The sequence below is a fragment of the Falco peregrinus genome, chromosome 5 (genome assembly GCF_023634155.1).
Source record: "Falco peregrinus isolate bFalPer1 chromosome 5, bFalPer1.pri, whole genome shotgun sequence".
NCBI classification, from domain to species: Eukaryota; Metazoa; Chordata; class Aves; order Falconiformes; family Falconidae; genus Falco; species Falco peregrinus.
In genome coordinates, this window is record NC_073725.1 from 24,166,408 (window position 1) to 24,192,160 (window position 25,753).

At 39.1% G+C, this 25,753-nt stretch overlaps 1 protein-coding gene across 7 annotated transcripts in view; it reads left to right on the plus strand.

Moving 5' to 3' along the window:
• SUGCT (succinyl-CoA:glutarate-CoA transferase) overlaps nt 1-25,753 on the plus strand; it is a 338,348-nt gene that overhangs the window by 101,600 nt on the left and 210,995 nt on the right. For all 7 annotated transcript variants that reach the window (XR_008747493.1, XR_008747492.1, XR_008747491.1 and 4 more), the window contains exon 10: nt 24,061-24,132. Coding sequence is in view for 4 of the 7 variants with exons in the window: in XM_055806142.1 (XP_055662117.1) it covers nt 24,061-24,132 (72 nt within the window). In the remaining 3 variants the exon portion in view is untranslated. The remainder of the gene's footprint in view (nt 1-24,060; nt 24,133-25,753) is intronic.

The following is a 25,753-nucleotide window of genomic DNA, read 5'->3' on the forward strand; positions in this document are numbered from 1 at the left end:
AATGTGGAAAAGAAGGAAGGTAGAGCTTGGAAGCATAATTCAATCTTTTTAAAAAAACTGACAGCCTGTCAGATTTGTCCATGTTGATTCACCGGGGCTCAACAGGATGCACCCGCTTCGGGGTGAGAGGAAGTTCAGTTCCCAAGCAGCTTAACTCATAGACTTCCCTGGACAAGAATGGCCAATTTTCTGAACGGTATGTGGTTTTAAAGTTGAGGACTACTGTCTTCTAGGGGCTCAGGTGAGAGTAGCATAGGCTTTCCACTGGAGACATGAGATTGGACATGAGCTTTTCAGTCAGTTAGGGGTGACTGTATAAAGCTGCAGCCTAAGAAATGATTGTTCTCAAAGCAGTTATCTTGTGTAGGTTGTTTGAATTTTTTCCCCAGTATACTTTCTTATTTCCAGTAGACTTTCTTTTCTTGTTCCTCATAGCCTGCCACTTTTCTTACTTACATTTTCCCATATTGTTTTTTCCCTTTTGGAATGTATCATGTTTTAAAATGCATTTAAGATGCATTAATTTTCTCTTTGCTGTCATTTTCCATAATTTTATTAGATTTTGTACAAAAGTGCAAGGCCTTCAGCTGCTGACCTGGCGGAAAATGCAAAGATGTGGATGAGCCAAACATCATTAAAGTCCTTCCGTCTAAAATTAAGGAGTCCCATGCAAGTTTTGTGCTGTCATAAATAAAATAGGACCTGTCAGTTTGAAAAAAAATGCACGTAGACTTCATCCGGACTATGCAGCCTTGTGCAATTTGTTAAAGATGCTTTATTGCAAGATGAAAAAAAAAAAAAAAAAGAACAGGAACTTTGAATTTATCTGATACAGTTGCATGACTTGGGTGTTTAGGAACAGCTAAATTTTTAATCAGTCAAGCCAACAATGCTGTCTAGTGACATCTCTGTAATTATGGCAGACGACAGAATGAATTTCAGAAGTGTAGGAATGTTAGAAGCTGGGGTATGAAAACATTGAATTTAAACTGGAATATTTATCAGAGTATAGAAACTATACTGTTTAAACAGGAAGGGAAAAGAGCCAAAGATAAACATTTATCAGGCTCTTCAGAGACCAATATTTTGTTGGAGAACATTATATCACTGTACTGTAAAATCCTAAGGACTGCAGAGGGGTCATCCAGGTCCTTCGAACTGTTTCCAAGTAATAGCATAGCATGATTCTGTGCACTGAAAATGTTGGTAAGTCCTTTCTCTAAAATAATAATACAAAACACTAAAGCTTACAGTTTTGGTGGTGCATAGGAGTGACTACTGCCGTGGATTTTTGATTTTTGGTTGCTTATATAAGGGAGTATACTTTTCCTAAAACACATCTCATTACTTATTTGTATTTGAAGTATCCAGGTAAACCTGTAAACACAACTCATAAACAAATGATTTCATCTGAAGTTGAAATGTCATTGTCAAAATCATGATTGAATCGATTTAGACAGGCAATCAAGTCTGACCTTTTAATCTCAGAGCCAGCTTTATGGCCGACCAGGAGAGAAGTATACTCTTTTCAGCCTCACGGGAAAAGTATGCATATAGTTTCCAGTCCATGCTGAAGTTGCAGTCATAAATAGTGTTTGATGGTACAGGAAGGAATTCATACAATGATGCAGATATTTTTGTAATTTATTAAATGTGTGTGTCAAAGCTGATTCATTATTTTATGTGGCAAGTAACCTTTTATTAAGATGATGATAATGTAAGTGCCATCGTTTGATCCAATGGCCTAATTATATTCCAAGAAAGCATTTCCGTCTTCACAAAAGTTTTGATACCTGTACAAAAATCACTGTTGTGGGAGTATTTATCATCAACATTTGATGATAATCTAAAAACAACACAGGACATGAAATGGCTTGGGTTGTGTGGCAGTTCTGTGTCTTGCCTGTGGGCTGTATTTTGTTCTGATTGTGTGAGTTACCATAGTGGGTGAACTGATTTGTTTTTCAGAGAAAATAATGAGAAAAGAATGTGGAAAGGGTGTTTCAAACTCAAATTAGTATGTCTAGGCTTTTGTTTATTAAGGACTGTAATATTTTATGCTGACAGATTTCATTTGATTTAATTTACTACTGGATTTTCTCCAGTGATACAAGAACTAGCTTAGAAGGCAGCCTGCCTTTCTCTTGAAACACAGTCATGAGACTGTTTTGTAACCACAGTGTTACTGGGAACCATGGAAGCAGCGTGTGTGTGAATCCAATGGAATTACACACAGTGGAGTTCCATCCATAGATAGATACATTTTGCTGGTAAATTTTGCTAGTCTGTGACTTTCTGTATTCATTGCAAACTACAGCCGCATAGAATTGTTGTGTTTTACTTTTATGTCAAGCAGCTCACACTTCTTCCGTATCTGACAGATATCCCAGGGGGAAAAAAGCATTTGGAAAGTTTTTCCATCAAGGTTGGTGCACATCTACATCTGAGCGGCCCCAAAGCCAGCTGGTACTTCCCTCATGAATTAAAAAGGATCAGAAAATCCAGCTCTGTACCACTCCCTGCTGAAGTCAGTATGTCTTATTTCTGACTGCAGCTCAAAATGATAAGCCTTTTGAATTCTGAAGAGTAGTTATTATACGAGAACAAAGTGTAATGGAATACAATCAAATGAAACAGATTGTAGCTCTTAATTTACTAAGACTAAAACTGTCCCAATATGAAACACACACAAATGTGTTGTAAATTCAGGATAATTTGAATCATGAAATTAATCCAAGCCAGGAACAGTTGACTCAAATGTTTTTTGTAATTAATGCAAGCAAGACACTGTTAATTTAAAAAAAAAATAAATTACTGCACACTCCCTAATCCTCCTTCATATGATGAAAATGCGGCAACATTTTCCTTTGACTATTGTTCTGTGTATCTTTGTGGTGTTTTCTTCCAGTTGACAAACAGGGCATTTGGGTTAACAGATTTTTAATAACCTTTCCATCTCACATAAAACTTGTATCACATGGAGACATGGAAAAAGATGATCTTTGCAGTTGCTTCACATGCTAAGCTTGGCTATACTTGAAAGTGTTGCCTGCATACTTGTATTGGTTAGATGTGTGGGAAAAATCACTGTTCAACTGACATAGCCATACTGGCAGGAGCTCTACTGTAAGCAGTTGTACTGGAATTGGGGTTACTTTCCTGGCGTGTCATTATTTCGGGAACCCAAATAGACTATACCAGCAAAATAACTTTTCTGACAGCGTAGGCTGCTCTCCCACCAGGGAAACTGCCTGCATAGGTCTGCCATAGATCCACTGTCTGGAAGGTCTGGGATTTGGTTCTTAAGCTGTTGGTAGGAATAAAGTGTTAGGATATACATAGCTTGCTTGGCTTCTGAGGAAAAACAAACCAAGAGGGTGATCAGGTGTGCTTTCTGTGGCAGTGTCGGTTTGTAGCGTGGCAGTGCCAGCGGCTCCTCCCGTGCGTGGATTCACAGGCAGTACCTGCCCCAAGGGGGCAGGGGTTCACAGGCTGAGCAGCAGCAACATACTCTACAAAAAAGAGATGTTAAGTCTAATGAGACATTTAGTCATTCTAGGATACAGTTAATTTCTTTAAATAAATGTTCATTGGAATCCTCCTTTTAACTGAGATGCATAGTCTTGTACAAAATATGAAAGTATTAGCAGAAATGTATTTTAAAATAATTTTGAAGTGAATTTTCCTCTAGGTTTTTCTTGTCATCTTGACCACCAAGTGTTTGTAGCTCCTTTTAGTTAATAAAACAAAATAATTCTAGGTCTAGGCTTTCCTGCTAGTTTGTATTATTACATAAACTGTTGGGTTTGTTAAAAAAAAAAAAAAAAGTCTGTACAAAGTTTATCCTGAAGCAGATGAGAGAAGCAGTGTTAGATCAGAATTCTTTTGCTTAGCTGCTGATCAGCCATTTGTTTAAACATCTTTTGTTTAACATAGCTTGAAAGGGTGGCTGAGATAACAAAAGAAATAGGAAAAGCTTTTATTTTTTAAAATGAAGTGTTAACATTTTACATTCATATAAATGTTCATGTAAATAAGACTAAACCAGAAAGGGCTGAAGACTCCTCCGTGGACTGAAAGCACACTTTAATTTTAATGCTAGATTTAGCTTCCTTCATAAATAGTTACTTAAAAAAAAAGGAATGATTATGTTTCACATTGCACAATAATATTATGCATTATGGAAAGCAAACCGGTATGAATGCATTCTTTTGTGTATTGAAAGAAAGATGCAGGCAAGATAAGTATTTTTTAAATGACAGCATCAAATTAATTCTGATTCAAAAGTCTGTTTTTCCGTGAAGAATGCAAATATGGTAGAACTTGGTTATGTAGATTATTTTACATCTCAGCCTATTCGTTCAACCTTATTAATTTATCGGACCTAGGTATTTAAAGGCAATATATATGTTCTGTGCAGCAATAATGTGTTTTTTTGGTTTTTTTTTCCTCTATTGGATGTTTAGCCTTTTATTTTAATCGTTCAGAATCAAGTGCAATATATTGAGCACAATAAATAAAAATTACCGAAAGGTGGGAAAAGATCTAAAAAGCAAAATACTTTTCAGGTCTTAGTATTATTTTATTTATTTAAAATTTAGACATTTCCTTTCGCGATTTTTTTTCTAAACATTCTTAAAAACGTTGTCTGATTGTTCCAGTATTGGGAATATGCAAGACTCTGGCATATGTCCGAACCCTACAGATGATCAGAAAACAATGAACTCAAGTGAAAGCCAAGGATAGAAAAAACCAAGAGAGAGGGTGGTCTTCTGGAAATGTAGGGTTACCATGTGACACTGTATCAATAGCTGCAGAGAAACCCATCCTGCCTTAGGCTGAGTGTCCTCTGTGTTCCTACCAGGAGGTATGTGTTACCTCTCAGAGACAAAATCTGTTAGAGAGAATGGCTGCAATCCCTGTGTGTTGTAAATAAAGGTTGAAGATCTTATTAGGAAAAGTCCAACCCCATTCAAAAACACCCCAAGCTATTTTATCCTATTTTAAGCTTTTTTATTGTACGTCCTTCTGTGAATTCCATAGAGTTCATCGTTGGGTTTGGCAGGTGCATCCACAGCTACATCAAGCTCCCTGGTACGTTTGGGTGCCCTGTGCCGCAGAGCATGTTGTACTCACAGGCACTCTCTCTGTGTATAACGACTTTGATTTTGAGAGGAGCACTGAAGATGCCACACGGATTGTATGGATTGTCTGGTCTAAGTGTCAATCTCGTGTTACTCTGGAGTATGCAGACCAGAGTGGAGCCTTCTCTTCCTCCTGAAAGGGAACAGAAAATACACACTGTAATTCACCTCCTTTTTGTGAATACTGACACTATGGGTGCCTCAAGTGTATGACAGGTTTTGTATTCCTTGAGTAACAAGACTGTTGTTGTAGTTTTCTGTGCGTACCACAGAAATGGGTGCCTCTGTCTCCTGTTTAAAAATGTAGGAGTGGAACCAACGTATCCAGAGGTTTACATGGCTGGAAGACAAAGGGATAACAGTCTCAGCAGAGTCTGGTTGCACTGCTGTCAGTCATATTGTAGAAGATATACTTTTAAATGAAATTTTGAGGGTTAAGGTGCTACTCTATACTGTAGTGTCAGAACTGACCAAAAGCTATTTTAACCTGGATTTCTGCAGTGGGTGCCGTTTTAGCTGTTCATAAAGTTTTAGCTGCAAAATTAAATAGAGAGAGAGAGCAGGCTTTGAAGAGCACGGGCATCTTAGTTTTCTGAATCTGTAAGATGGAGTGACATTGACAAAATTAAGGAAACTTGAATCCCTGTGTACTGTACTTATGTTTAGCATAGAATGTATAATCAGATCCAATATATTTAATAGGAAGATGAAATATCAGATAGGTATGTGGAAAAAAGTGTCACTTTGAATAATGTATTAACACTGATGATGTAAAGTTCTGTTTTTAGAAGCCTGTTCCTTTGTCTCTCAGAGATGAAACCAGGCGTGCTTAAAGGAGGGAGTTGTTTTGGTCTTCCTGTTAACTAGCAAAAAAAGTCCCCCGTCCATCTTATTTAATAAAAGCTAACAGTTTTTTTCCAAGTTTCTCTGGAAAATCTGAAGTTCTAAAACCTTCTGTATTGTAGAATTTCTCACAAATAACTGATGAGATTATCTTTGTTCATCATCGTAATTTTCTTTTTCAAGCACCTATATTTTCCATGGCCAGTATTGTAATAAGGAAAGAAAATAAGAGATTAAGGAGATGATTAGCTTGTGCAAATTGGTTTCATTTCATGAAATGCTGCCTTTTTATTGTTTGTTCACTGTAGTAAAGTCAAACCAGTTTGCAATGGCTGAAGAGAATCTGGTGCAGAATTCCAGTCATGTAGTCTTTATAAAATGAAGAGAACAAAGAGACTTGGTAATACTGCTGAAGGTTCTTTCCAGATATCTTTTTCTCTTTCCATTTGAAAATAATTTAGAATAAGTTTGGCGAATCATAATATTGCAGCCTTTAATCATAAGCATGCCATCTGATGCAGACATGGGTGAATGACATTAGAAAAATCCACTTCTTTGTTACGAATCCATTATCATTCCATGGGAAAAAAAAAATTGATTCGTTCAACCTTGAATGATATCATAGCATATGTGGTAAACAGCTACATTTGGATGATGTGTTACTTTGTGGCATCACTCAGGGCTGTATCATTGTATGTAAACATTTGAAAGAAAAGACCAGGAAAATTCACAAAAGGCAAGATTAAAACACAGCTATTGTTCTCTGGCTTAAGATCATAAAAGGAAGGAAATTCATAGTTAAGCATCCAAACCTCAAGTATCTGGGCACAATGCAGTGCCAGCCTTAATTTTACATAACCGTACCCTGTTATGAGTAGACATTAGTGGTTTGATCCTGAACGATGAGTTACATTGCTCTTAGTAGCTGAAACCAGAAAAATAATTTTATTTTAATGCTTGCCTTTATTTGGTGAATAGACTTTTTGGAACAGTTGTAATTGTTCTCTTTTATGTTTTCTTGCGAATTGAAATAAACCGAATCCCTAATAAATAGTACTTTTTTTCAAAAGTTATCCTTAAAACTCTGCTACGCAACATTCTGTTAAAATGGAAATGGGAAATTGTGAAGTGAAGCCAGTGTCATGCTTGGATTTCAGGAATGTTAAAAAAATTGTGGTAAGCTATAATGGCTATAATCCTGCAGTAGCTTGATTTAAAAAAAAAACAAAAATCCCAGAACACTTAACTGGTGAAGGAAGTAGTTAATAGTACTATTAACACAGAATAATGAAAGTATTATAGAGTTTTTAAAGTATCTGCAATTAATTAATATTGTGTCCTACTTTTCTTAAAAAGTTCTGTTTTCCCTCCTGGTTCTTAGAAATTGTAACGAGGGTAGCAGAAACTGTGCTTTGTAGGATGCCAGGCTGTGGATGCAAAATGCGAAGGAGAACACACAATGACGTAAAACTTGATCTTGACATTTTAGCCTAAGGGCATTGCTTCAAGGATTCCAGAGGGGAGGATCATCAGTTCTTTAGTTATCTCCAGTCAAGTCAGGGAGACTTAAAGCACCTTTAGTGCTTTAAAAGCCAGCAATGACCTGCCAAAGAGTAAAATCCAGTATCTGTTAAGCTGAGGCTGACTTAAGAGAAGGATGGTTGTAGTTTTCTTAGAGGTGTTTTGGTTCTTTCAATGCTGGAAAGAAACCTCAACAGTGTCCGAGTCACTTGCACGCTTTCTGTGTTTTTCTAAGATTTGGAGGGATGCAGCGGACAGGAGCTGGGAGTTAGAGACAAAAGTACAAAATAACGTACCTTTTTCACAACAGATGGAGCTCTAGTTTTGAATGGTAGCTTATATTTTCACTTGACTAGAAATTACTAAAGGTATGGGAAATTCACATTGCAGATAAACTAGTCTCTTGGGTGTTGCAGTGAAATGGAAAGATCCCTGACCCACGGTCTGAAAAATTACAGCCCATGAGACAAGAGAGCTGAAGTGTTTGGTGATAAATCTTTTGCTCTTCAGTATAATCGAGCATATAGCTAAAAAAGATTTACATATGAAAAAGAAAAGTCCAGAGACAGAGGGAGAAAGAAAACTGCTTTGTGAATATTCATGATAGTGCTACGCTGAGCAGCATGGATAATAGCTACGTAGAATGATAGTGCCATGGCAGACCCATAGTACAGTTCAACCATCAAGCTGTTGCTGAATGTTGGAATTTCATGGCTGGGAATTTGGCAGTTCCTTTTCTATTCTAGTTTTCCTGTAATCTCTTTCTTGAAGCACTGATTGGAATTGTCTCTTGGTGAAGGGGAACCATCCCTTTTCCCATCTCAGTGCCCATCCTTGGATTCTTCACATGTTCCCTAACATACACGTGACCTTTTGATTTCCCTTCTCTGTCTGTGAGACTGAGTTCCAGGACTAGGGATTTCCCTCTGATTTTCTGATGCAATTTCTTCCATTCATATTAGAGTATTCTCTTTTCTGTGGTATCTTTTTTTCAGCTGCTTCATGTTCTGTTTTTTTTGGGAGGGCTGGTTTGGTGGGGTTTTTTTTCATAAGTTGCTGTGAACTGTTTTTACCATGGGGCACCTACTTGTAAATCCATATGCAAGTCAGATCAAAGCAGTGTGTCTACACCAGCACAGGGTAAGCGCAAAAAGCTCACAGTACTTCACAAGTAAGACACAACACTGTTTGAATTTTTCTGCAGTGTATTGTGGGAAAACTTTTCATCCACAGGCCACTATATGAAAATGTTTTTAACTCAACTAAAGTACTTCCATGGCTTTTGTTCCAGCCAGTAGCAAGGCATGGATCCAGCTCTAGATGATGATGTTTTCCATCTGTTGGCATGAATGCAACTCTCATTTGAGGAAGAACAGAAAATTCTGGGCATGAAATGCAGCACAAAAGCATTTCAAGAGTAGTTGTTGCCCTAAAAAGTCAGCAGCATGTTTTGCCATGTCTCTTGCGTAGATGTGCTGATATGGAGACAGCTTCATGTAGGTTGAATAGCTGCAGAATCCTCGTGCATCTTCCTGTACGTCTGGCATGATTTCTTCTCCAACACGGAGGACACCCTCTTAGACCTGTGTAAAGGGTTTGCTGTGCCTGTGTGTAACCAGGACTTACAGATGAAGGGGGTACTTGCCAATACCTAAGCTTGCTGTGTCCTTTACTGGTGCTTTACTGCAATTTGTTTTTTGGCCAGTTCTTTGCTGGTGCCCAGGGTGTGGAATTATGTATTTCAGTGACTGCTGCAAAGCTGGAGGGCTGAAAAATGTTAATTTCCCTGAAATAACATCTGGGGTTTTTTTGAGAGAAAGTGTGAGAAGTCTCTTGAAGCCACAGATTTGATCAGCCTTCATCCAGAAAGGATAGTATTTGCCTGTTAGGCAGTCTGAGGTCATCCATGTAAAAGGTCCATGTGCGTGGATATGGGGGAAGAATGGGTGACATAAAGATAATCTGGAGATCCTATTTTGTTTTTTTTTTTTTTATTTTTTTTTTTTATTTAGACAGCAGTTTATTTCTGCCTCACATGTGGAGTCACTAGATCTACAGTTGTTTAATGGACCTAGACTATTCTCAGCCACTCTACCCCAAAAAGAAGCAAAACGTGAGAACACCTGGCAGCAGAAAATTTCTTCGTGTTCTTAGAAGTATGTGATTACGTGCTGCTCGTATGATTGACAAAATGGCATTGCCAACATAGTTTTTGGACAATAACTTCCCTGTATGTCTGCTTGCTTTTGAAACATGAAAACTTTTTGACGTGTCTGAGGGGGAGCAGTGATGGATTTCATTAGGAGCAGATCGGTGCCTGTAATCTGGTTAATGACTGTTTATGACTATGTCGTACTAAAAAATAAGCAATGTTAGAGCTTGTGTTTTATGTTTAATGTCAGTCTAAATGCCAGCTGGGCCAAGAAAGCAAACTGATCTCCTGAATGCTTATCAAAACCTTTTATCCAAGTTTATGATTAGAAGCACCTTTAACTCTGCAGTGATGATCTAAATTTTTGTATTGCTGTTGGAGCTTGCCACCCCGTGTCGCTTTAGACAACAAAGGCACTTGCATTCAAATTCATCCCCAAAGGGAAAATCTTTATTCTTCCACTCCTCAATTCGTACCGTTGTATCACATTTTAAGAGCTTTGCGTCCTTAGCTCTTTCCCGTAGATTCTATATTCATCTGGTTTAGCCAGTAGGGTACAGAACAGCATGAAGAGCGTGTAGATTTTGTTTCTCTATAGAGAGTTAGGCACTGTGTTTTTGCTTGTTAAATTAAAGAAATGCAGTGTTAGGATAGAGACACCAGTCAGAATCAGTTAGATATTTTTGTTTAGATGATTTAACGTGGAGTGATGATGATGATCAGTCTGTAGATGATTTTCAGGCTACTGATGTGCTCTATGCAGTGGCTATTTAATTTTCCCTTAAACTAAGTTCATTAGCGTTCAATGGGTTAAAATGTTCCCTAAATACTAATAGCTAAAATAATGACCCCTCGAGTCATTGCTGCCACTAATTCTAGAGCTATTGCTATAGGTCTAGGAAAAGGAAACCTGTTGGGTATTTTAAAACACAACAGTAGTTTTCAGAACAGCAAATCATATTACGGTTTCTCACAGTATAAAACAACAGTTCATCGGATTAGGTTGTTCTGGTTTGAGAGTTTAATCTAAATCACTGTACACATTTCTTCTTTTGCCAGCTAAATTCTTTCCTTTTTCTTCCAAAATATCCAGGTCTGACTCTTAAATCAGCTCTCAGGTTTAGAATGAGTACACCCTTTTTGAATCGGGTATTTGCTCATTTCTATGAATCTCACAAAGTTTAGGAACTTCTGGATCTGTCATTATTCATGTTGATGCTGGTCCATATCCACAAAATACTTCTTTGCCAAACCCTGTCTTGGACATCTGGCTGTGGGCACTTGCATGGAAAGCAGAGCCTGTGGAGCAGTTACCAGAATGACTGGCAGCTGTGGTTGTTAGGGTTCACGGAATTCCCATCCCTTCCTTCCTTCCCTTTCTTATGTGACGAGGTGTTTTGGATAAAGAGTTGTCCAGGAAGACGTTCAAGCCCTCTTACTTTTACTGTTTGCTACTTCTGTTGTCTGAATGGGAGCAAACATGATCCCAGGCATATAATAATAATAATAATTATGTTTGGGTTTTTTTCCCCTTATTCCTGACATGCCTGTGCCTTTCTCATCTCGTACGTGACCCTCATTTTAACACACATTTGTGACATACCTGCTTTCTGATCTTCAAGTTTACATTCTGCTAGCTGACGCGAGAAGGGGAACAGAAAACCTCTCTGCGCCTCCTGAAGCTGTCTGTCTGTCTGCAAACTCTTTTGTAGGTGGCATTTAACAGCATAAATGTAATAATGGTCAGTGGAAACCTTGATTCCCTTCTCTCTGTTGTAGTTCATGATTCTTGATGTGAACAGCAGGCCAGCAGCATGGGGTTTTCAGAAACACCCAAGCAGGAGATGACCATTGCTGTATAAAGGGATGTACGCTGCTGTCCAAATAGGTATCACTGAAATCTCCCCAGGTCCCTGCCTGGGTACTATTAGCAGTGTATTCGTTGTGCATTACATTTTAGAAGTGTCATTGCACTTGCAGCAGTTCAAGAAGGGCTGTCAGGAAGATGGGGCTCAGTTCACAGTCTGTCCTGCAATCCACTGAAAACCAGGACAACTGTGAAGGCAGCTGGCCTGAGCTGGCCTCTGTACGTCTGCAGAGTCTTTTACAGAGGAACACAAATTATCTAGTTTAGACTGCGAAATGCCAAAACTCTCAAGGTAGGCAATCACATGCCACCATGGATTTCCTGTTATTTTTCCTGTTCCATTAGGTGTTAAGACCAAAAAGATTATCAGTGGGTTTTAAACTTCTGTGTGGAGAGGGCAAGGCTGTCCTCCTGCTTCATACATTTGAAAAGAGGAGTTTTCTTTGTATGTGAAAAGAATGCAAATCTTATTCTACAGGACCTCCATTTTTATTTGGAAGCTGAAGTCCAGTGGACAACCATATGTCCTACTTGTTTCAGTTGGTTTTACAATCTTGACAGCAGCTTAAGGTTACTTTGTTTGTTTGGTGTACTTTATATGATAACTTTTCATAAAATTATTTAATAAATATTTTTGTTTATAAATATATTTATAATTTATAATACAATATAAACGATTCATAAGTATAAAAATATAAAATTATATAAAATAGATATACTTGGTGTATTTTGTTTTAACTTGTGCAGATCTTGAAAAGAAAAAGACAGATCAAGTAGCTGGAAAAATATGTTCTTTGTCTAAAAAGTCTTATGCTTCAGTACATAACTTGATGTGAAAATTGGTATGCCTCCCTGCGTAATTTTCACTAGCGATTTTTCCTACTTAGAAGCACAGCTTTATCAATGTCTAATAAAATGCTCAAGCTTTGTAACCATGAAAAGAAATGTATATCGGAAGGCAATTAAATGTACCAGAATCCCACGGTACTGAAAGCTGTCTGTGTTCATCTTAATTAATATAACTATTTAAACACATTTGGTTACTCCTCTCTATGTATTATTTTTTAGTACTGTTACAAAGGCAGCTATAAAACACCCTAATGCTTTCTTGAGCACCCAAAGGGAAGGAAGAGTGCCCTTACAAATCCACGCACCTCTTCTCCCTGTTTGCTCCTTGTTCCCGCTCCCCAAGTGAGGCAATCAGATAATCAGCTCCATATAATCGAGGGATGAGAACCTTGTTTCTGTGAAAGGTCATTCCATAGCCAATTCCAGGGAACAGTGGGCAGGCAGCACTTCAGGATGTCATCAGGGGTGCAAGAACAGGTCAAGCTGCTGCCAGCAGCCCATTTTAGTCCTTCCCAACACAATGGCAGGTCTGTGTGCTGGGCTTGCTGCTGCCCATTTGATGCCAGCCCCAGTGTCACCAGAAGGCCATCTGGATCATTAGGAGACCAGCCCTTTGACTTTGCCAGCTCAACAGAGAGGGAGGCGAGAGCTTGATGAAGGCCAGGTGCCAGGCTGCTCCTCCAGGCGTGCTGGCACCAGCCCTCAGCCGTAGCCAGCCTGGGCCCCTTGATAGCTGGGATCATTGTTGTAACAAGGATCATCTGCTTGTTATGAGTTGTTCACTCTTCCTGAAGATCTTTGCTGTCAGCGTGGGGACAGCAACATGGCTGTGCTATGGTATATGGATAGGAGTAGCTGGGTGGCTTTAAACTTGTGTGACTACATGGGACTGACATCTAATTTAATTGCAGTGCTGTATGTACTTACTTTGGTTTAGCTTCTATAAATTATTATTGTGAAAATATGTAAAACAATATGTGTTTTTTGCAGAAAACTAGTGGAAGCAGCGTGTGTTCCTGCTGACTTGTCAGTTGACTGAGGCACAATGATGCTGGTACAGGTTTCAGTATCAACTTATGGCAACTATCTTTGTATTTGTATCAACTTATGGCAAAAACGTGGTAAATTTGCACTTTTCCTGATGTCATAGCATTCAGCAGAGGTGAATGTAGTCAGGGTTTTATGTTTTTTTTTCCTTTTTTTTTTTTAATTGCCTTTTAATTTTTTGTGGTTTTTTAATTTTATTTTTTAAAATTTTTGAAGTTGCCACCATGGTTTGCAGTTGGGCATTTATTTTTAAGAAAGTGAAAAGTAAGGTTTTAAATTGAGAGTGGAAGTAAGTTGGCTGGTTATGCCAAGAAATTAAAACTCCATGCCACTGGGCAGTCTTCAGAGTCCGAATCCTGCCCTAAATAAGCCCAGACTCCTACAGTTCTCCCACGGTTAAATCAGAATTGTCAGCTGGTTGTTCTCACTCTTACATGAGAGAAAGGCTGTCTTTCTGTCACCCAGAGCAAAAAGAAATAATTATGAAAACATAAGGCAAGATGAAACTTCAAAATAAGCCTAGCAACTGATAAGAATCAAACATCTTTGTTAAAGAACAGCATGATGTACCTGTGAGTGGAAACTAATTTTTTTTTCCCCTTTTGAATCTGCAGGGGAAAAATGTGGGATCTTTTTTGAACACTGGGATTTTCTCCTTGTCCTCCTTTTGTCTCCTCCTATTGCCTTTCCCACCACTTTACTGGTGTCCATTAGACTTGGAAAGGGGGTGAGGCAAGGGGTGCAGGAAGATGATTTTGTACAAATGTGGATAAAATCTGATGTAGATTTTAGGCTGTGATAATAGAAGCACGCTTACACTGTGTTGATTCTCCAGAACAAGTCCTTTTGTAAAGGATGGTGACGTTTACTATGCAAGAGCACTCTAGGAACCATAGATGTAACAATCTTTGTTAAAAACCAGAATAGTAGCTACTGCCATGGAGATTTCCTCAGCACTTTCTCAATAGATAATTTGACTTACTAGTTGCTAGAATGAAAAATTGGTTAAATATTGGCCAGCACAGTTTTAAGCTGGCAAAAGGTGTGGTGTTTTAATTTCTAATTCTAGTGATTTTCAAAATTTAACAATTGGAACTATGCTAAATTTGAGGTAGATAAAAGATTGTAATTGCAGTAATGTAGTATTCTATTTCAGTATTTCTCAGACTAATGGGGAATGATAAAAAAGAATATTAGAGAAAAACAGAAGTCTAAATTTTCTACTTTTAAGGAAAGCTAAAAGAATTTTACAGGAAAGTGAAGAGGAAAGGGACTTCTAACTTCTTTAGACATATATTAAGTGTTCCACTCATCAAGCATTATTTTTCTTTTTTTTTTTTCTTTCCTATTTTAAATAGATCTCACTAGCATTATTCCTGTGGCCTGACAGTGGGGACAGTGGGGGGTTTTTTTGGCATAAATTCAGGACTTTAAATAGCGTGCATCCTGGATGTTTGTCCACTTCAATTTTTAAATCCTTTATTAGAGGTAGTGTTTTAAACTGAAACAAACTATGTACAATAAACCTTTGTGAGCCTGACTTGAAACCACAAAGCAAGGATACTGAAGAGTTAAGGCTGATGCATTTGAAATCCAGCTTTACTTTACCATACTGTGCCTACTGAACAGTACATAAGATCACATGCTGGCTGAGCACTATATTAATGGAAAAAAGTGTCCAAAATAGGGCAAAGGCACATTGGCAGAACAGAGTGGAGTTTCTCCTGCCTTTGTCCATCCTGTTCTGGAGTTAAACGGCAGATTTCAAATATGAGTGCTGTTTATTTTAAATTGTGAAAGTGCCAAACTGTGAAAGGCGGCCAATTTTGCACCCCTGTCATTATGATGTCCTCATCGGTGTTTTTGTTGATTTTCATCAGTTAGTGCTAATTTGATTCCTTGCTCTTCTCAGTTGGCTGGTTGTCAAAGAAACTCACAAATGATTCAGCTTGGCTTTTTGAAGAGCCTTCTTCATAGCAGGATGTTAAGTTATTAGGACCTTTAAGTTAATAGCACTGCCTGTGCAGTCTGAGTTCTAGTTTGCTTGCACTGGCTCATCTGTCTGCAGCTTGAAATGCCAGGCTGACCTGCTTGGTGGGAGCTACCAAAAAGGCAGTCGATACTACAAAGCTCACCTTTGGAAATTATACCGCTACATCAATTAAAGCCAAAGAGCGGAGTGGGAAAGGGACAGAAATAATGACACTGATCCTGCTGCAATGATTTCTGCTGAAAACAGAAATAAGACCTCATTTAGAATTAAATTCTAACTAGCACTCTTAAAACCTCATATTTGAGTACTCAGATTTTCCAGACAGCTATATCTTTTGATTTTTTGGAAGGTGTAAGAACTATTTGTCATTTCTGCTTCAGAAATGCCTGGAGGCCTGTATCAGGACCAGACTGTGGTCATGTGTGTTGTTTTTCAAAAGAAATGTTTTCATTGCTTTCTTTTACTTTAAAAGTGAAACAAAAAAACAATGCTTACAATCCCAAAATTGGAAGAAATTGTGTGAACTATTGTGTGAGAAGGAAAAAGGGTAAGGAAACATAGCTTGGATTCAGGCTTTTGAGAGATTATTATAAATGTTGAGAAAAATATTGTTTAAAAAAATAGCTCTGCAGTGCCCTTTAAAATCAGTAAGCGTCTATTTTAATTCCCATATAAGTAGTAACTGGCTGCTGTCTGTATATATACTTAAATGCTGCTTGCTGTATGAGACCTTGTTTGCTTAATTTCAACCTAACTGAATTTTTATGGCTGTGCTATAAACCTCTTGAAAATAGTGGCTTAAATGGAAATGCTGACACAACATTAATTACACTGGCTCCAGTGTGATACTGTGATTAAAGTTTATTTATTTTGTGTGTGCGTGTCTGTGTGTGTGTAATTTCATTGTTGAAAAACTAATGGAAAACTAATGTGGCAATGGAGAATGTGATTCTGTGCCTGATATTTTATTTTTCAACAGCAAGGAACAGTTTTAATGCCAGTTTACAATACCAGAGAATTTATTTTGAATTGAGGTATAGTTTACGTATTTAAAATTTTAGAAATTTGGGAAAGTGACAAGTTTCCCACTTTAAAGCTGTTCACTGCTCTTCCAGTTTTTAAATGGCTTTTTGGGTGGTGAGGCTAGATGTATTCCGCATGCACAGTAGAAAACAAAGAAAATGCTTTAATTTCCTTCCAGCGTATGTTCTTTGAGAGATCGAGAGATAAGTCTCATCTTTAAAAATAAGGGTATGCAATCCATCGTTAACGTTCATTGCACTATTAAATACAAAGTAACAGTTACAAAAGTCTTTTTGGTAAATAGTATGCCCAACTGATACTTCTAGATTACAAACCTATATATTACATCTAACCAATTGGGAAGTGAGCAGTGCAAATATCATATGACCAGAGGAAGAGTAAGTGACAGAGGGGTCCTGTCTCCAACCTATTTCTTAGGGCAGAGGCCGTGGTTGCAGTCTGCTCCCAGCAGTTTATACTTCTCACGTTAGGCAGCAACTGGATAAAAAACATGGCATGGTCTGGAGAGCAGAGCTAGACTGGCCTGCTGCCCCAGTGAGCGTTGAGAATAATACACTGTAATGCCAAATGCAGATGTCCCTGTGATTGATAGATGCTGTGATTTGGTGTTAACTTTGCCCCTTTCAGTGTTAACTTTGCCCCTTTCAGTGAGGTGCATTTGGAGCGCATTTAATGGTTCTCATCTGCTTTACTTCAGCCACAGTCATTTTTTCTGCACTCACATGTATATGGAACTTGAAGGTTGATCAGAAAAATTGTCTAATGGATGGTGTGTTCTGTAGAAGTGAATGGTGTCCCTGGTTGGTAGCCTGTGGAGTGCTTTCCTTGACATCGGTGCCGGTGTTCTGCCTCATCTCGGAGACCAAAGTAATCATTCCCATTCCTACCATAAACACCCTTCCCACAAGCTCATGGCATCCAGTCAAACTTCTCTTGCGTGCAAGAGAATTATTGCAGATATTCTTAAATACCGATGTATCTGGTAGACTGATAGCTGTGAAGCTGCAGGATGGTATGTCCTGCGACATGGCAATGAGACAAATAGCGCGGGTTGAGAAGACTGGAGGGAAAAAGTTTAATCTTTGTGTGGAATGCCCTTCTTCAGTTTGCTCAGTGAGAACGTTTAGCATACATTAATCCAGTCCATGAAATTTACATTTTTTTATTTTTACTGTTTGCTTTCACTTGGAAGAGAGTGCAAAGCAGGCAAATAGTTTCAAAGTGTGTGGTCTTTATGATTTATATGTATTGCTTAGAACTACCACTGACCAAACTTCTTGGTCTTGTTCCCGTTTGTTACAGTAATTAAGCATTAAGTTGTTAGGAAAGGATTGTGCCCTTCACTTGAAAGAAAAAAGAGTGGCTACTCTATGGTTCTGTGGCACAGCTGATGTTTTATTCAAACCAATGTGTAAAGGTAGAGAAATGATGTGCCAAGTTTATCCCATCTGGAAGGAATGTAACCGTTCTGGATCTGAAGCAAAACTTGAGGATCTTCTACTCTTTAATGTATTTGGGAACCCGAGTTGGAGGGAAAAAAATATTCTACATATGCTGTAGATACATTCGGTTGGCAGGAGAAGAGAGCCTGCATACGTGTCAGTCAAATTCTGACCACATCACCTTCTTAAGGGCAGCCTTTAATCTACATTAAGACTAGAGAATGCTTGTCCTCAAATGACCTTTGCATTGAATCAAGTATTCACGCTGGAAACTTCAAAGTGTAATTGCAGGCAAATATGCAATAAATTAAAAGTAACATTGTAATTTTTCTGTGGTTCCAAGCCTGCAAGAGGCCAGCTTTTCTTTTTGTCCACACCCATTAGCACCAGGGAACTACTTCAAGCACACAGATGGAGACCTACGTATGGTCACGTAGTGTTTTACTGAGTAATTATTTGCTGGTTCTGTGAGTGAGTGGAGAGACTGCTGTAAATGGGAAGATGGAGGGGAGAGGAAGGAGTGGCATGTGGAAATAAATCTCTTTTTAAAAAATGTTGGCGATATGTTTCAAAGCTTTGTCTGAAAATATTGGTTTAGCTTTTTCTGGATTTATGTTTACAGACGTCTCAAGTAGGTGTCTTTTGTTCTGCACTGTCTCCAGCTGGTCCCAAAGATCCGTTCAGCGTTCACACAAAGCTGCTTGCTCCTCTGCCAACCTCGGGAAGGAGCTCGGAGGAGCGTTCTCCTTTAATGCCACGCGGGAGCGCTCCCTGCTGTGCTGACAAACACATACCTTACAGAAATATTGTATCTAGCCTTTATAAAAGGATGGCATCTTCCCAAAATCTTCAGCAAGCTGCTTCATGGTGTGCCAGTTGGAGCGATCAGCCTGTTGCTCTGTGCAATCAACAGCACTTAGAAGGCACTGAAAAGTTACTACCATTTAAGCCCTGCTCCAGAACTTACCAGTACGTTGTGACTATCCACAAGCGCTCCAGCTGTTCCCCTCACAATCCATTCTTGGATGCTTTTAGAGGTGCTACTATTCAAATTTATGAATCAAAAGGCAGTGCTGTCTTGCAAGATACTTCAAATCTGAGGTTGGCTATTCCCAGTGAAAAAGGACTGTAAGTATCTTTACAGACCCCAGCTGTTATTCACATAGGAACATTAGATAACAAAACTCATAAAGATGAGTAATACACCCCTTTTACCATACCTCAGGTAGTGCAAATCTTCCTCCGAGGGGAGGCCTGGAAGCTTTCAAATATTTCCACCATTGGCTGCCATTATCAGTCAAGGGGCCAATACAGCAACTGAAAATGGAAATAATCCGTAGCTTGTTCAGATAATTAAAGCTATTAACCTCTCCCAATTATGGAATGATCCTCCAATCTCAAAACACCAACGCTTTGTTCTGTTGGTCTCTCCAGGTATTATTCAGCCTCCAAATTCTTCTTCCTAAGAAGTCTCTGAAGAAGCCACATCTAGTTTCTGCATCCTTTGCATTTGACCTTGACAGTCCTAGTGGCCCTGGGAAGCTGCCTGCTGATGGTGACGGCTGGAGGCCGTATTTCAGTGTGTGCTGGATTTGGTCTGCCAATAGCTTTTGAGACTAGACTATGAGGTGCCCTCAGCAGTGCTGATTTAGATTCAGATTTTTGAGGTGGAACGAAAACTGGCTGCCCTGTTGTGCTCAAAAGGTTGCGATGAGTGGCATGAAGTCCAGCTAGAGGCCAGTTGCCAGCGGCATTCCCAGGGGTACGTGGGGCCAGTACATGGTCATCCACCTGGATAGTGGACAGAGCGCACCCTCAGCAAGGGTTTGCAAAATATACAGAACTGAGAGGAGCGGCTGATACACTAGGTGGTCGTGCTGCCATTCGGAGGGACCTTGACAGGCTGGAGAAACGGGCCAACAGGAACTTCATGAAATTCCACAAGGGGAAGTACAAAGTCCTGCACATGGTAGGGAATAACCTCACACATCAGTACAGACTGGGGGCTGACTGGCTGGAAAGCAGCGTTGCAGAAAAGCACCTGGACGTGCTGGTGGACAAAAAACAACATGAACAGTGTGCCCCTGTGACTAAGAGAGCATCCTGGTCTGGATTAGGAGGAGCACTGCCAGCAGGTCAAGGGAGGTGATCCCTCCCCTCTGCTCGGTACTGGTGAGGACAAATAACCAGTGGATCCAGTTGTGGGTCCGCAGTTGGGTCCGCTTCTGGGGTCTCTAGGACAAGGATGTCCTCATGCTGGAGCAGGTCCAGCGAAGGGCCATGAAGATAATTAAGGCCTTGCAACGCGTCTCATACGAGGAGAGGCTGAGAGAGCTGGGACTGTTTATCCTGGAGGAGCAGAGAGCAGGCTCAAGGAGCTCTTATGAATGTGTATAAATACCTGATGGAGGGGAGTAAAGCATCACCATATGTAGCAGCAGATGTTCTGGTTGTTTTGATTTCTGTGTTTTGGATTCGAGTACTGAAAACTGACCTGGACTTTTGATCATTTTATTGGAATTGGCCTATCTTTTTAATTGGTCCCTTACATTTTAAGGTTTTTTGTGGAATCAACATGCAAATTGAAACATATGCAAAGATATTTATATATGGTTGATGATTGCCATAGCATATATAGGCTTAAAATTCATAAAGCAGGCAATAAACACAGGAGATTGGTGGTCTTTTATTAACATCATCAAAGCTGGCAAATTTTGAAAGACGGTTGACTTAGAGCAGTGCAAAGACCGGATAGTTTGGCCTTACATTATCTCAGCAAGTCTTTGCTTTGATAATAAACTAAGGTTAAGTTTGGCCTGCATCCTTATTTTATGGTCTATGTGGCATTTTTAGAATACTTGTAAGCCACTTAGAACATTTCTGAAGGTGGATAGAGTTTATTTTTCATGCGTTTAGGAAGGTTAAAATGTTTCAGTGCACAAAGTGGCTCAGGTATACACAGTGTCCTAGGATCAAATTTGCAAAAGTGCTGAGTATTAATGAGGTCCTGTAACATCCGCTAGTTGGTGTGAGGTGTTGACGTATGCACACTGAACCTTGAGACCTGGCTTTAGACATGCGTATGCTGATGTCATGTGCTATATCTTGTCAATGTGAACTTACAGATTATCTTCTAAGAAACCCTCCAGCTTTTTACACCATACTGAAAAGCTACACCTTTAGATGCTCGCAGTCTATCTCTGCTTTTTCCATAGATAACACATGGACTAATTTTTTTTTCTGGTTTTTGTTTCCTGTCTTCACTGAGTCATGTCCCACTGCTCAGGATACCACAGGGGAGCAACAGGTTAAATCATGCTCATGCTCTCAAGAATCTTATCAGAAAGCCTCATTCTTCAGAAAAAGGGGAAGGCAAAAAAGACTTTTGCCTTGTGTGTGTAGTGCCTTTTATTGCACTAATGTGAAATGATTCGAAGTGATGGACAGGAGTTTTATCAAAACAAAATCTCATTAAAATCTGTCTGCACTTTGCCCTTACTGTCCTTTGTATAATAAGATTGTGAAGCTTTCTGTGACCAGACAGTAACCTGTGGTAACCTGTAGTGTGCGTACATTTATGGGTGATGAATAAAACCATTGTTATCACCCTTAAATGTTGGCATCAATATTGTGCTAATAACATTTGGAAGTTTCTGCTTTATCAGCAGCAATGACTGGCAAATAATCAGCTGTTTTGTAAAGGGAAGCTTAAAATAGCAGCTGAAGACATTTGAGTTAAGCTTCATGGAAAAAGACACTGCTGCATTTATGATGATACCATTTTTGTTGTGTAAGGATGACATGATTGTTGGTTTAGCTTTTTAGACATACAATGCAATTAAGAATAATCAGTTTTCCCACACATTCCGCAAAGCAACTGAAGCACACATGCTAATAACCAGGCCCTTAAATTCAGAGTGACTTCCGCTGCTGCATGGGCAGCCCACGGGTACAGATGCTGTTCATAGTGGTATGCGGCTATTGTGTCATCACAGTCTCCTTACAGGGATGCAAGCCTCTAAAAAAGTTGCTGATAAATAGTAAACTCTTTAAGACTTGCCCATGCTACAAATTTAAATCTATTTCTGAGTGTGGAAGAAGGGGATCTGTATTTAAGTACATTATATATGTTGTAAGCTTTGCAATCTGTAACAGGTATCCAGACCAGAAGTTTAGAAGAATGTGTAAAAGAATTTCGAATTTGTGTTTACTGGAAGGAGTAAGCGGATACACCAATAAAAACTATTTTGTGTTACATATGCATACGGATACATGTAGTTTTAAACCCATAATTTGTGTGAAATGTGTGTGGCTGGTTTTAGAATTCAGAGCATCAGCAAAGACAGGTCAGGATTTGGGCAGGGTGTTCAGAAAACAGATCTTGCCTGTAACTAAAGGGGGTAAGTTTATATTGACAGTTTTAGTTCATAACTGTTCCTATTAAAAGCCATTTATTTGTGTGTGTGTGTGTGTTGTCTCTTACATATTAGACCAGGCTCTGTCATGATTGTTCTAGACAGAAATCTGCATGAACAGGTATATCTAAAAATGTTTATGCATTCATATACAACTTTCTTTTCTTTATTCTTTCCCCCATTTTCCTTTTTGGAGCATGAATGTGCAGTACCTTTATATTATGTGTTCTTCTAGACTTTTACTGTATTGGGGCCAAATCAGTGGGACTTTTTTGCATGCTTGGGACTAAATATTTATTGAATTTCATCTTTGCTTGCTAAGAATCTTAGACTGAAATGCTTAATTAAATGTGTGAAAAATAAACAGCTCAACTTTATCACTGACCAATACAGTTTGCCAAGAAATGAAATAGCGAGAGCAAACGAGTGATATCCTAACTATGACATACAGTTACTTGCATTTCAGTGGACATGATTTTCCACATATGATTTTAAAGCTTTGACTATACCAGATGGTAAAATAGTTGGAGTGTGGATGTAGTTGTATCTGTATGAAAGATTGAAAGTTGGAATAGTATATTCCTGTTTGTGAAGAATAAGCCACAGTAGCATGAGAAGACATTTTATTATCAAAATGTTCCTGTACCAGGGCTTGTATTTGTGTGTTGTGTAACCAAAATTTCCAGTAAGAATTCATACCTTTAGATCAGGACGTGATAGCTCATAGAAAAATTGATTTCTGTGAATTGAAGATGAGTTTTATTCTCTGCAAGAAAGTCTTGCCAGGCCTTGTCACCATTAGCGCTACCAGCCTGTGCTGGCCTATTGTACTGAAGTCAAATGAATACCGAAATAATTTTTCCCAAATGCTTCCTAAAACTGTGTTTGTAAAATGTATGACTGAAACTTGTAGAAGGGAGAGGTGTGGAGGAAAGGGGAATCCACATGCATTATCCAATTTTAGAAGATGCCCTGACACAGTGGTAAAAATTGAGGATGATACCAATTACAGATTTATTTTGTTTTCCCCTATGAAAATTTAGGTGGAGATGTTTTAGACTGAAATGAAAGGTGGTTAGTTATGTCCTACCCAGTGAAATGTTCTGTTCAACATGAAATGTGCCAGTAAGGCCACTGTAATGAAGTCAAAAGAAAAAAAAAATCCTCAAAGCTGGAAAAGAAGTCCCATTTTCTCCAGGAGCTTGATCTTGAGAGCATTGACCAAGGAGATAGGTTAATCTTAGCTGAGGAGCCGGAAAGGTGCAGCCTATCCCTTTCTTCCCCATGAGAATCCCTAACTTGTCATTACTATTTGGCAATCATTTTTTTCTTGCGTCTTTGGTCGGGGTCTGTGACACCTCAGTGCAGCTGTCTGCTCTCAGTCAGGCTGAGAGTGAAGATGAATAAATAACTCCTGGCGAGTAAGTGTTATCCTGGTAAATCCTTCTCCATCCTTGTGAGCGTGGGACACATTTGCAAAGTTTCAGGCTGCTTCAAGACGTGTTTTTTAGCAAATAAACTCTTGACCAAGATAAATTCTCAACTCTAGAAGAACTCTAGAAATCAAAAGGGCTGCATCCATCCTTGTCGGTGACTTGGAGCCACTTTTATAGAACTAGAGACTGGGTCTGAATGGAAATGTTTAAGGAAGTAATTTGAACATTATGTATAAAATTTTTGCTCTAAGATGTGCTACTACTTTATAGTTTAGCTACAGCTTATCACCTATCTTTGTTCTTCCAGGCTTTTAAGACCAAGGATGGGTACCTTGTGGTGGGAGCTGGAAATGATCAGCAGTTTGTCACTGTGTGCAAGGTAATGGCATGTTGGGCAATGGTACAGAAATGTCTAATAATTTCCGTTCTGACTAGGAAAATAATTACTGATTGCTTCTTAATTAGCCCCCTCCTTTTTCTTTTCTTTTTTTTTTTTTTTTTTTTTTTTTTTTGTGAAAATAAGTTATGCGTATAAATTCTAACCCTGGGTTTCTGGCTGGTAGTTTAGGGGACTTATTTGTGTTCTGTGCTTTGTTTCTGTACTCAGAACACCTCAATTCCCAAATCTGTAGGTGCTGAACCCCTTTTGAAGTCACTGAAACTGCACAGCTAATTAGCTAAAAAATGAACAAGCTAACAACTTCCCAGTTCTGGAATGGTGAATGTCATGGAAATCACACTGGTGCCTTTTTCAGAAAGAAACGTGACATTGTTTCTCCATAAACTACATGGTAGGCGCAGCTATTCACAAGGCAAGACTATGGGATGGATGGTTCTTGGGCCACTTTAATCATCAGCCGAGTGCATTGTCCTTCTGAACACTAGTGTGGGCTGGTCTGTGCTCACAAAGAAACTTGCAGACTTCTTACAAAAGAAATACTACAGGGCTGTGGGCTGACTTTGGAGTGGTGCAGAGGTACAATGTTGAAGAAAAAAAATCTTCAAACAGGAAAGCTGCATTCAAAATCTGGTATCTTCATTATTTTGGACTGAAGGAACATGATGCTGGCAATTCTTTTTTCACAGGGGATGGCTTGGAAAGTTGTAAAATAATTTTGGATTTTTCACATGCTCTTTTCCTTTTGTTTTAATATGTGGAATTGCTGTCCCCTGGACAGTGAAAACATTTTAAGAGAAAGGAGTGGTTGTAGGCAAAAAAATATTCTAAGTAAAGTGTAGCAAAGTTCCAGACAAAAGACCCCAGTAACGTGTAAGCTGGGACAAGAGAAGTTTCGTGTATAGCATTAGGCAGCATTTTTTAAAATCGGATTTCTACCTTTCTCCTGCCATTATGTTTTTTCTCTGGGAACTTGGATGCTTAACCTAAATTAATCACTCCCAGGAAACTGAGAATTATTTTTCTCCATTTGTTCATGTTCATGTCAGACATTTCACATTGCCACGGATGTTCACAACTAATGACTGGAGCATGCAGTAAGAAGGCAGTGCTGTTGTGCTTCTCTCAGTACCATTTGGGGTACGTATCCCCACCTTGCTGTCTGGAGGGGTCTGGTTTCACTTGCTTGAATCCAATCTCTCAGTAAGTAACCAGTTAACCTCATCAAAGTTTGCTCAGTGGGTTTTCTTCAAACAGGCGTCCAGTCACTGCGGTGCGATCATTATCTTAATGTGAATGAAGACTAATGACTGAATGCCTACCTGCCGAAACACAGTGTTATCCAAGACTCATTGTCTCATAAAGGGAATCTTTCCAGGAAGCCCCAGTACATAGCTGTGAATGTCTTCTCGGTGCTTTATTGCCTGAAGAATTGTGTACCAAACACTGGTCATCCTGCCATTCTTGAGCAAGGCAGAGCTGAAGATATGGCTCAGTAGGGGCTGACACCATGGTGTGAGCCAGAAAGCACTAAAAATTCAGACCATGCATTCATCTCACTTTAGGATGCACCTGAAAGACTTACGATGTGACTCGTTGCTAC